The sequence below is a fragment of the Mobula hypostoma genome, chromosome 5 (assembly GCF_963921235.1).
Source record: "Mobula hypostoma chromosome 5, sMobHyp1.1, whole genome shotgun sequence".
Lineage (NCBI taxonomy): Eukaryota > Metazoa > Chordata > Chondrichthyes > Myliobatiformes > Myliobatidae > Mobula > Mobula hypostoma.
In genome coordinates, this window is record NC_086101.1 from 138106033 (window position 1) to 138119418 (window position 13386).

A 13386-nucleotide genomic window follows, 5' to 3' on the forward strand; every position below is an offset into this window, starting at 1 on the left:
ACATTCCACTCACCAACAGATGGGGCACTATTAATGACAGGATGCCAATATGGGTTTAATACTTTCTTGACAAAGCTGTACCTAACATATTAACCATTCACTGTGTAATCCACAGATAACATCTTGTTGCAATAAGTCAAAATGATCTTTGTACAAATCATTACTGTATCACAGTGTAAATAAAATCAAGTTCCACAATCCTCAATTCTCAGCTTTTTCAAGAGTTTTGTATTGAGAATGATGAAGTTTGAATGCTTGCTTTTGCACACAGAAGTCAGATGGCTCTTAAAAGGAAATTGCCCGAGAAACTGTGATCATATTCTTTGAAGACTCAAATACTTCATTTAGTAGTCAACTCAAGAATATTAGGCATGACACTGCTTCTTTGTCAGAATTATTTGCAAAGTTTAATGAAACAAATCTTCAATTGCAAGGAAATGAAGTGAATTTTATCAAAATCAAATCAGTCATCTCCGTATTTTTCTGTCCAAGTTAACCCTATTTAAGTGCAACATTGGCTGTTTCGATCTTTTCCAATTTCCAAGCCTGAGTTGGAAGAGAAAGAAAAAATACTAGATGAAATACCTGGAAGAGCTGCAAAAAGAAATGTAAAGAGTGATTTCAGGATCTTCTCTCACTCCAAATCTCAGATTGGGTAATAAATCCATTCCTGAACACTTATAATGAGAAATTAACAGGAAGGATGAAGGACGAACTGATTTTGCTACAAAATGACTTCGAGTTGAATCTAATGTTTCAAAAAAAAAATCACATCAAGACTTCTGGTTGCAGAAAGAAGCCTCTGAATGCTATTCTGCACTGTGGAAAAAGTTCAAAATGTCCTTTCCATCATCATACGTATTTAGTGAACTGCAGTTTCAGTTCAGTCACCCAACTTCTTTCAAAGCAACAGACTGTAAATTACTGAATGTGGGATCTGAGACTCCTGAATGACATTCAGCCTGATGTTGAGAAGCTGATATCACTGCACCAAGCCCATTCATCTCATTGAAAGGTGAAGAAGCAATGAAGTAATGAATAAACTCTTCTCGAGTTCCAGCCGGGTACAAGTGTCGGTTATAACGGACATTTCTATAACAAACTCCACCATCAGGGCCTTGGGCAAGATGTAGCAGATGCTTACCCTGCCCACTCCCGATCAGGGTCACGTGAAGCCATGAGAGCAGGTGGTGGATGGTTGTATGAGCAGCTGGTGTATAATCACAAGTCCTGGTTATGTGACCACTGATGCCAAGGAGACAATCTCTAACAAGTACTGATAATGGTTGGGGTCACCCACCTAGTAAAGACCCTGTCCAGAAGAAGGCAATGGCATACCACGTCTATAGAAAAAATTGCCAAGAACAATCATGGTCATGGAAAGACCATGATCGCCCACAACGTACAACACAACACATAACAGATGAACCAATGTACATATGGTCTAAAGTTGTTCATGAAAGTAGTTTTTACTGTAATTAAATAAAAAAATAAATTTAATTTATTTGTAACTTTATATATATTTCAATAATTTTTGCAATTATTTGTCACTGCAAATTTGTCATTGAATTTGCAATTCCTATTTTTTCAGTGTGCTTGTAAATCAAACATTTGTATAGTTTTTATCCAATTGCTGGAAAGAGAGAGGAGGTGCTGGGGATGTGATCTAGGAACCAAGAGGCCAGTATCCTAAAAAAAGTTTGGGAAACACTGGGCTACACTGATCTTTGAGTAGGTTAAAAGATCAGCAGAACAAGGGCCTGAACTGTGCTGTATCATTCTATGTTTTATTCTATATGCCAAACGGAACAATAGTAATATTTTAGGTTTTTGCGATAGGACAATCCTCTCATCCCAGGTGCTTGATTTCACCAACATTCTGTTCAACTGCAAAAATATTTGATTTTTAAACTCTAACTACCAAGAAAAAACAAATATGCCATTTACTTTAATAACTTGTTGCATCTACAGGTCAAATTTGTTTTTTTTTTAAATGAAAAAAAAAGCATTTCACCTAGATGCAGTGTTCCTTCATTTAGAAATGGTCTCCCCCTTGATTCTACCGAGTACATTGCATGACCTTTACCAACATTAAATATGTTTTCCCTCAAACACCTGACCTACCTATATCCTGTTGCAAAGTCTAAACCTTCTCATCAGAGTTTTCCCATCTATTTTTAATGGCATCAACAAACTTAGATACCTCGCATGCTGGCCCCTCCTCCAAGTCATTAAAATAACTGACTGCCAAGGACTGATCTTGTGACAAGTGTCCTTCCAGATTGAAACTGTTCAATTTATTCTGACTGCCTTTTATATGATAACCTGACTTGTATAACTCTGCATGTTATATCCTCAAAGTCATTCATCAATTTTGTCAAAAAAACCACAGACTTGGTTTGCTTGCATTGAGCTTTTCTCAATGACTAGCTATTTCTTCTTTGATTGTAGAACCAAGCATTTTCTCAACAACAGATGTTAAGATAACACATATAAAATGCTGGAGGAACTCAGTAGGTCAGGCATCACCTATGGAAAGGAAGAAACAGCTGATGTTTTGAGCTAAGACCCTTTATCAGGACTGGAAAGGAAGGGAGAAGAAGACAGAATAGTAAAATGGTGGGGGGGGGGAGAGGAAGGAGAACAAAGAGAGTGATAGGTGAAACTAGGTGAATAGAAAGGTAGGTGGGTGGGGTGGGGGACTGAAGTGGGAAGCGGGGAGGTAATAGGTGGAAGAGGTAAAGGGCTGAAGAAGTAATTTGATAGGAGAATGGACCATGGGAGAAAAGGGAAGGAGGGGTTATTGGGGGAGGTGATTGACAGGTGAGGAGAAGAGGTGAGAAGGAAGCTAGAATGGAGAATGGAAGAGGGAACAGGGGAGAAGGAATGGAAATTAACGGAAGTTAGAGAAATCAGTGTTCATGACATCGGGCTAGAGGCTACCCAGATGGAGTACGAGTTTCTAATGAAGGGTCTCAGTCCAAAACATCAACTGTACTCTTTTCCATAGATGCTGCCTGACGTGCTGAGTTCCTCCAGCGTTTTATATGTGTTGCTTGGATTTCTAGCATCTGCAGATTTTCTCGTTTGGAATATAAGGTGTTGCTCCTCCAACCTAAGAATGTCATCATCACGGCAGAACAGGAGGCCATGGACTAACAGGTCAGAACAGGAATGGGGAAAGGAATTAAAATAATTGACCTCCAGGAAATACTGCTTGTTGCAGACAGAGCGAATGGAGGTGAGGGAGGAAGTGAACCAGCAGGTGTAGCACTTGTCCCACCTCCAGGGCAAGTGCCAGGAAGGAGATGAGTGGGGAGGGATCCCGTTGAAGATGGTGGAAGTTGTGGAGATGTTAAGATAACTGCCTGCAGCTTCCCACCTTTTTACTCCCCCGTCTTGAATAAGGGTTTCATGCTTGTCATTTTCCAATCTATTGGAACTTTCCTGCAATTTGGTGAGCTCTGAAAACTACAACCAATTATGTTTTTTTTTATAGATACAACTCTGTAACAGGGTCTTCTGGGTGAACAAACCATGTTGCTCAATTACACTCAGGTGACCAACTAACCTACAAAGCCATATGTCTTTGGAACGTTGAAGGAAGCTGGAGCCCTTGGAGGAAACACGTGGTCACGGACAGAACATACAGACTCCTTATAGAAAGTGGTGGAATCAAACATGGGTTGCTGGCACTGTAATAGCATTATGTGCCTATAATCACTGCAACCACTTCCATTAAAACTGTTGAACATTGGCCACTGGGTTCTGGTTCCCGTCCTTAATTTCATTAGCTTATCCAATATAGCGTTGTTTTTTTAATAAGGATTGTTAACTACCAAAACAACTCATAAAAGAAAACAAATGAATTGGTATATTCTATCATTTATGCATCTTCTTTGAGAAATTAAAATCTCCAAACTTTGCCACTACTCCATGCCACTAAATCAGGACAGGTGAAGCCTTTTGTGTCTGTGTGTTCACTGCATAATTCCCACGGCACGTGGCTGGAAGTACAGATGCCTGAAGTCCCATACCATCAAGTTTAAGAACAATTCCCTTCAACAATTCAATGTTTAAACAAATTAACATATTGCTAATTGCTATAGTTTAGCAACACTATGACCATTATACCCTAATGCTTTTTTGTTCCAATTGTGTTTTCTGGTGAAAACTGATGATAAATTTATATGTTGTTTATGAAAGATGCATATATGATGCCATGTGCCTGTAAAGCTGCTGCAAGTAGTTTTCTTTGACCCTTTGCATACATATACTTGTGCACTTAAACAATAAATTTGACTGACTTTGATCCTGTCACATTCCTTTCACAGCCTTGCAATGTCTAAGATGCCCATACTGTTCCAATGGTGGCCTCTCACTCATTTCTAATTCTCAGTACTCTACCATCACTGCTAAAAACTATTGCTTTGACTAAGCTTTGGGACACATGTCCTAATAGAAAACATAATTGAAAATCAAATTTTGCTTAATTATCTCTTGTTGTTTAATAGAAAATTTTGCTATATTCTACAAAGTTATTGCATTGCTTAGGTTCTACAAACAGGCTTTTGAAGACATAATAGATTAGATTAGATTATGGGGACACGCAGTCCTCTTTTATTGTCACTTAGTAATGCATGCATTAAGAAATGATACAATGTTCCTCCAGTATGATATCACAGAAACACAAGACACATATATTGACCTAGCAGGATAGTCAGTGAGATTGCCTGCTCTTTATTAAATGTTAAATTTTTAAAAAATTGACCTGCACGTACGTGTGGTAAGTACAACCAATTCCTGGTCTGGACTCCAGCTCATCCCACTTAGTCCGCTGTCGACACTGCCAACGCATTCCAGCTAGAAAAATTTACAGAAACTCAAAATTAAGGAAAAACAGTTTTGTTAATACATGCAAGCCACATCTGTATTCCTTATGTTTCTCCTCTTTAAGATCCACACTAATCCAAAATCAGGAGCATCACAAGCTAACTTCTTGTTACTGGACTCTTTATGAGCTCAAAGCTTGTTATTCTCTTCCAATTTCCTGAAGTTCACAGACTTCCATTATCATTTTGTGTGCTACTCTCATCTTAGAATACACCCACACTATATACCCACTTGCCTGTTCTCATGTTTCTAATCTCCTCAAACTATTATCCTCTGGTATGTTTACATCTGCTAATTCTGGCTTCGCAAGCATCTTACATTTTCATCCACTAATAGCAGATGCAACATCCACTCCTTAAAATGAAATCTATTTCACTCAACAGTTCTTTTCATTCTTTCCTCCTCCTCTGGGGTACTATTTAAAACCATTAACCATTCTAATGCTCCCTTACTAATTTTACTTTGGTTCAGTGTCAAATTTTGTCTGGTACTGCTTGGTTGAAGCAAGTTGTACATTGAAAACGCGTATAAAATGCAAGGCATTAAAGGTGTCCCCTGCTTTTCAAACGTTCGCTTTACGAAACCTGTTACGAAAGACCTACATTAGTACCCTGTTTTCACTTTCAGAAGGTGTTTTCACTGTTACGAAAAAAAGCAGCGCACGATAAAAGGCAGCGCGCGCCCCGAGCAGCCGCTCTTCCCAGATTCGGAACTGCAATCTCGACGGCATTGCTTTAACACATGCCTGTGAGCAGTCGTTCGTTTGCAAGATAAGTTCTATGGTATCGGAAAAGCCTAAAAGAGCTCGTAAGTGTTTTACACTTAGCGTAAAACTAGACATAATTAACTGTTTCGATCGTGGTGAATGAAGTAAGGACAAAGTGAGTTTGGCTTGTGGAAGCTGACGAACATGATGTTGAAGAGGTTTTGGCATCCCATGACCAAGATCTGATAGATGAAGAGCTGATGCAATTGGAAGAAAAAAGGATAACAATCGAAACCCAATGCAGTAGCGAAATGAACATGAAGCAACTGCATGAGATTTTCGCTGCAATGATAAAGTATGACTTTAATTTTGAAAGGGTACGTAGGTTTAGGGGATATTTGCAAGATGGTTTGAATCCTTACAAAGAACTGTGTGATAGAAAAATGCGCGAGGCTCAGCAGTCAAGCAAGCCTTCCACATCAGCCGCAGCAGATGACAAACTTTGACCTTTGACATCGAGGCGGGCAGAGATAGAAGATGACCTGCCTGCCCTAATGGAAACAGACGATGACAAGATGACACCCCAGTGTCCCACCACCCCAACCCCCAGGCCACAGACAGATACCGATTCGCAGAGAATGCAGCGGTAGCTGGGAGGCACACAGCACATCTTTAAAAAAAAGCCGAAATAGACATGCTAATTAATTAGGTGCCGCCCGACACGTAATTGTCGGCCCAGATCAGGGATGACGTGATTGGAAGTCGGCACTGATCTGGGCCGACAATTACGTGCCAGGCAGCACCTAATTAATTAGCATGTTTGTTTCGGCTTTTTTCCTAAAGATGTGCTGTATGCCTCCCGGCTACCGCTGCACCCTTACATGCTTCGCGGATCGGTATCGGTTGGCGGCCCGGAGGGTGGGGGCCACTACACTGCCTCAACCTGCGACGACTCAGTCTAACACACCATCATCAGTGTGCTCGGCGCTGTTCCAATTCCAGTAAGTAAAACTACACTGTACATACATTATTTCTACTTTATATCGGCTGTGTATTTTTACGTGTTATTTGGTATGATTTGGCAGCTTCATAGCTTAAAGGTTACTGGAGAGCGATTGCGCCGTGATTTTGCCAACAGTGCTGGCGTAAGATTTTCTGCCGACGGCGCTTGCGTGAGATTTTCGCTATGGAGAACAGTGCAGTAATGATTGTGGAAAAGTATTTCTACTTTATATAGGCTGTGTATTTATCATATCATTCCTGCTTTTACTATATGTTACTGTTATTTTAGGTTTTATGTGTTATTTGGCATGATTTGGTAGGTTACTTTTGGGTCTGCGAACGCTCACAAAAATTTCCCATATAAATAAATAGTAATTGCTTCTTCGCTTTACAACATTTCGGCTTACGAACCATTTCATAGGAACACTCTGCCTTCAGATGGCGGGGGAAACCTGTATCCTGTGTTAGCTGTTTCCTGCTGAGGAAGCAGTTTTTGCCCCCAATTACAATACCTCAGAGGATGTAATCAACTAATGAGAATGAGATTTCTGAGTGCATGCAAAAAGTGCATTTAGTAAGTACAGTACATGCCAAGGGAAAACTACTACTCCCTCCACTTAAAACAAAAATATCATACTTCATGTTTTACCTGATTTGTGCTTGAATTATAAAGTATAACATCTCCAGATGCAGTGGCAACACACACCAATTCCTGATCTGGCAGATCCTCAATACCAACAACACACCCAGAGCCATCTTCAGGGAGATATGCTTCTTCAACCAAAGACACCTTATTGACCACCTGGAAAAGAACATCATACAACAATCTGTGAATAACCTTATCAAAGACAAACTGGATTAAAATGGTTCAGTTACTGAGAGCCAAACACCATGCACTGAAATCTATAAATTGGACACTAGGAGGGCAGCAGATGTTCCTCTTTTGCAGGAGTCCTTATTTATCAAAAGGTAGTGCTATGTATGATTTAATATAAAATAAATCAGAAGAATATGAAGCTCCGTGCCACAGCAGAGAAACCCCTATAGTTCCAGAAGCGAGAAATACTAATATTTATTTTCTAGAGTATACCTGCCAGCACGTGTAATAGTCTTTCATTAACTATCGTATGATTCTTGGACTTACTGAGTATGCCTGCAAGAAAATGAGTCTCAGAGTTGTACTTAGATAATAAATTTACTTTGAACGAATTCAGGCAGCATCTTGATAAACCTCTTCTGCTCTCTCTCTGCTTCCTTTCAATAAATGTAGCAACAATAATTGAATGCTATATTCCAGATGAGGTTGAACTAGAGTTTTTTTAAAGTTGCAAAATTAACTTACAGATTCTTGAACTCAGTACCTTGAGTAATAACGAGAAGCATGTCATACATTTTCTTTACAACTGTATCAATTTGTGCAGCCACTTTCAGGGAGCTATGGACTTGGACCCTAAGATCCCTCTAAGAATCAACAATGTTGACGGTCTTGCCATTAACAATGTACTATCCCATCACGTCTGATCTCCCAACGTACATCTCACATTTGGCCAATTTAAACTCCACGTGCCTTTTTTTTGCTCATATTACACTTTATAAATACAGTGGATTCCCATTAGTTGGGACACATGGGGACTAGTACATTTTGGCCGAATTAAGCAGCTGTCCCAATTAGAGAATGTCATGGAAATAGTTAAAAAGGCATTTAAAAAAGGCAAACTGAGTAACAAGTTATGTATTTAAACAAAATACAGAATAAATTAGAACCCTATCAATACTACTACAGTACCATAAAACTGTGTAATACTTCCTAATAATCATCAATGAAGCAATTGTGCTGCCATGTGCATTTGATTGGCTGTAACTAAACAAAATCAACAGACACCTAGAGCTGGCATCTCATGCCTGCTTCATGAGGCAGCCTCAAACAATCCATTTGATGATTTCATCCTTCAAATCTTCACTTTCACTGTAACATTCAAGATGACTGTTGATAATTGCACATTCTTCATAGTTCTGAACTTGTTGAAGTAGTGAAATAATTTCATTTTCAATCGCAGTCATTTCTGGCATCGCCAAGCCTGAATGCTTGAAACTGCAGTGAGCAAAACAGTTCTGACTTGTTTTGCTGCTTATTTCTTGCCCTATATCAGTGACAAAAATCACTCATTTTTAACACAAACACATGCAACTGATGCTATTTAAACACTGTTCACTCCAAGCACGGTGCAGTGTCTAATTGACCACAAAGTTCACGTGTCTGATGTTACTTAGAAACTGTTTGGCAACACTCTCCTGCCCTAATTGAGTGGCAAAGAGTCCCAAATATGAAGGGAATCCTGGCTATTTTCTCATTTCATTTTTGTTCTTTAAGATTTGGCCCAAATAAGCAGCTGCCTCAATTAACTGATAGGCCAATTAACCAGAATCCACTGTACTTAAAAACTGTACTATTGGAAACATCATAATCAATAAGTACAGATCAAGATTCCACAATAAGCAACGTGATAACTGCTAGAAGTTTTTTTTCCACAGTGCTAATGAGGGATAAATATTCTCAAGACATCAGGGAGAACTTCTTCAAAGTAGTGCTAAGAAATCATAATGCAGTTTATTTCTTTTTTATTGGAAACTCCATATTTAGCAAAAACTAAGCTAGGTTAGGAAAGCAGGAAAAATATCTCATTAAAATTAAATTTCACATGAATGTGGCACCTCCAATACTTTAGTATTAGATTATCAACCGAGATTGTGGGAGAGATGGTCAGTAAGGCTCTAAAATAGGACTGGAACCTGAAATTCATTGATTCATGTAAGAGTACAACCATTGAACCATAGCTGAGACAATGATCTTTTTTTGGATGTGTCCAATAATAAGAAAACACCTTCTAAGTTCATTCAGATCTGGTTCAGAAGTAACACCTTAACTTGGGGGGGGGGGTGGTTTTGACTCCCATTTCAAACCTTAACATTTAATCCAATTCTGTACCAATGGATGTTGCATTGTTGGAACTAATATTTTAGGCGAAACATTAAACTAATTAACACCCTCTCAGACCAGTGTTAAAGATTAGTGTACACTTCAAAGAATGACTCATTGTGACAAAAATTTATCATGTAAACATCACTGGAAAACAGACAGTCTGGTTCTATATCTTGCAGCTGTTTGGGAGCAATTACTATGGAAGCCGGTTATTGTGTTACCCATGTTACAACAGTGACCATAGTTCAGCCATAATCATGGTTTAAAAAGCTTGAGATTATGAAATGCAGTTTATAAATGCAAGACCATACAAAGCAGGTTTTAGATTTCCTTATTATTGTTAACATTGCTTATCATTAACTTGCTGGACTTATAAATAACTAAATTAACATCAGTTCATTAACTTGTACCTATTGAAGGTATGTCTGGATCTGAGAAACAGTTATCACCATCAATACAGCATCCTAAATGCATTTTTTCTGTTAAGAATGGGTACTAAAAGGGAGCGAATTGCTGAACTAGAATCTATAAGCATTAAAACTAATTTATACCTGTTCTGTGTGTGGGTCAAGTTCTGTGATTCCCAAGTTCGATCCCACCAGCACTATTCCTGTATCCGTACGAATGGTCAGACACTGAGGAATTCCCAAGCCCTGCCATTTGCTGCAGTGCAGGCTTTGCAGTAATTTCAGATTACGCATAGCAGATGCTATGAAGGCATCACAAAACAAACAGGGAAAATGTTAATTGATCAATGCAATCACTATCCAGTGAGCAAACAAACCAGAATCATATCTAAGCAAGCAGCACAACTATTAAAGAGGCAGCACAGGCATTATAGAATAAATGGCCAACTTTAACTAAATTTTCTTTAAAGAATTCTGAAGCACAGAATTGCGTGTTTTCTGTCTCTTAAGAAAAACTGACCAAAGCGTATCCCATTTCCCCACAGCACAGCAAACTTCCTCTTCAAGTATTTATCCAATTTCTGAATGAGAATTTCCCAATGAATCTGACTCAACTCTCATGGACCGTGTAGTTTAGGATCTTGCCACATCCAATTCATGGGCTCGTGCTTGTCAAAAGGAATATATACTTGGTAGATAAAACATGTTAAGGAAGAGGAGCCTCCTTCTTGCTGCAGGTGTGGTCTTATATCTCACTGATGTAATGGGCCACTTGATAACCAACTTGTCTGCTGAAACTTTTAAAGGGACTCCAGCAATATTAGGGACACGGAAGGCAACACCTTGGGCAGATGAGAGTGAAATGAAACATATAGGCCGATTCAAGAGCTTAAGTTTGTGCAAGATGACTTGGTGCTGCTTCTATAACTCCTGCCCTAAATCAGCAGCACAATTTTAAACTGCTCCACCAACTTCCCTGAACGAACTGTCCCCAGGTTGGCCTGGGTATCAGGGAATGATGGAATGATGCTGATGCGGCTTGTTGCCGGAGAGGGAGGAGGATGATTATATTGGGGAGGGGGGGGGGCTCAAATGACTGGAACCGCGCTTTGGTACTTGGAGGAACAGAACCGCGACAAGGACAGCCAGTGTTGCAGAAGCAGGCTGACTGGATAGAGGAACACAAATAGTTATACGGAGGACGAGTAGAGCTGTGTGGATGGAACTACAGAAGGGGGGTTTTTAGGGCTAGAAAGCGGGGAGAGGGGGACAGTGGAGGAGATCCACGGCCGGAAGGGAGGGGAAGAACCAGGGCCGTTGGTGGGGGGCGAAGTGGCATCCAGGGCCAGAGGAGGAGATCCAGGACCGGAGGTCTGCTGTCCACCCACCGCACACGGTTCCAGGCCCACAAACCAGACGGCACCGACATGCAAAGACAACCGATCGACAGCTCTCCCCTCAGCCATCCCATCCCTCCCGTCCTCCCGCTGCCAACAACAGCCATCTACGCACACCTCGTCCGATCGGCCACCGGCCCTCAGCCACACGTGAATCGGCGTGACCTCTGACCGCTGAGCGGCCGTCCGGCGCCCCCTGGCGCCCGGAGGACCCGGCGCCTCATTCCTCTCGGGCAGTCAGTCCCTGTCCGCTGTAGGCGCTGACCCGGTCTAGGAAGCCAACGCAGGTGGGGCCGCGGTTGCTTGAGGATCGTTGTTTGATAATTGGTTTAATATTGTCACCTATTCTGATATTCTGTGAAAAGGTTTTGCACGTCATGCCATCCATACAGCAATACATAGTCATAGTAAAGTACAGCACAGCACAGAAACAGGTCCTTCGGCCCTTCTAGTCCATGCCGAACATGGGGGTAGAACCAAGGGAAAATAGTAACAGAGAGAATTGCAGAGGGAATTCTGTGTAGGTAAGCAAGTAAAGTGCAAGAGCAATTACTAGGTGGATTGGGAGATCAAGAGTTCATCTTTATAGACTAGGAGTTCCATTCAAGAGAATTATAACAGCAGGATGAAACTGGTGGTGGTTCACAGCTGAGTCTACCCAATCAACAACACTTTGTTGTTCTGTCCTCATACCTCTTGACTTCTATATAGTCAAATATTTGACAGTCTTCACCTTAAAAAACATAGAAAACCTACAGCACAATACAGGCCCTTCGGCCCACAAAGTTGTGCCGAACATGTCCCTACCTTAGAAATTACTAGGCTTACCTATACCTAAGGGTAGTGGGTAGTGGCTCCATATGTCTCTACTACAGGGCATGATGACCCTGCCTTACATGAGTCCTGGGCTCAGTTGGCTCCGGCTGACAGTAGCCGGTTTGGGCCCCTATCCAGGGTTACAGATCCCACTGCCTTGTGGGTATCTTAGGGAGAACAGAAGGCTAAGGAGTAAACCCTACACAAATCCGGAGTGGAGGCCCTAAGGCGGTTGGGTGATGTATCATGTCACGTCCCGGCAGCACCTGCGGCGAAGCTGATGCCAAATGTACTACTTCGTATTCCTTTGGCCCACATCCGCGAGGCCGAGAGGGGGAGCTTGATGTCTGGGTAGCCCAGGATCTCCAAATTCATCACCCAACTCTGTGCCCCAAAGGGCACATCCATTGTCTACTTAGACAGACGGAGCCATTAATTACCTATAGCCCTCTATTTAACTAAGCTCCATGTACCTATCTAAATGTCTCTTAAAAAATCCTGTGGTTTCCGCCTCCACCACCATTGCCGGCAGTCCATTCCACGCACTCGCCACTCTCTGAGTAAAAAAACTTACCCCTGACATCTCCTCTGTACCTACTCCCCAGCAGCTTAAACCTGTGTCCTCTTGTGGCAATCATTTCAGCCCTGGGATAAAGCCTCTAACTATCCACACGATCAATGCCTCTCATCATCTTATACACCTCAATCAGGTTACCTCTCATCCTCCGTCGCTCCAAGGAGAAAAGGCCGAGTTCACTCAACCTATTCTCATAAGGCATGCTCCCCAATCCAGGCAACATCCTTGTAAATCTCCTCTGCACCCTTTCTATGGCTTCCACATCCTTCCTGTAGTGAGGCGACCAGAATGGAGCAAGTGGGGTGTGACCAGGGTCCTATATAGCTGCAACATTACCTCTCGGCTCCTAAATTCCATTCCACGATTGATGAAGGCCAATACACTGTACGCCTTCTTAACCACAGAGTCAACCTGCTCAGCTGCTTTGAGCGTCCTATGGACTCGGACCCCAAGATCCCTCTGACCTCCACACTGCCAAGAGTCTTACCATTAATACTATATTCTGCCATCATATTTGACCTCCCAAAATGAACCACTTCACACTTATCTGGGTTGAACTCCATCTGCCACTTCTCAGCCCAGTTTTCCATCCTATCAATGTCCCGCTG

At 41.4% G+C, this 13386-nt stretch overlaps 1 protein-coding gene across 2 annotated transcripts in view; it reads right to left on the reverse strand.

Moving 5' to 3' along the window:
• elp1 (elongator acetyltransferase complex subunit 1) overlaps nt 1-11557 on the reverse strand; it is a 97944-nt gene extending 86387 nt beyond the window's left edge. Inside the window, exons 1-4 of one of the 2 annotated variants that reach the window (XM_063049015.1) lie at nt 10509-10647; nt 10133-10290; nt 7251-7403; nt 4782-4863 (exon numbers count right to left, since the gene is read on the reverse strand). In XM_063049015.1, the coding sequence (XP_062905085.1) occupies nt 4782-4863; nt 7251-7403; nt 10133-10282 (385 nt within the window). In that variant the 5' untranslated portion in view covers nt 10283-10290; nt 10509-10647. Of the gene's footprint in view, nt 1-4781; nt 4864-7250; nt 7404-10132; nt 10291-10508; nt 10648-11502 lie in introns of those variants that run through there. The other variant, XM_063049014.1, reaches the window with a different exon arrangement.
• Nucleotides 11558-13386: the final 1829 nt, after the last annotated feature.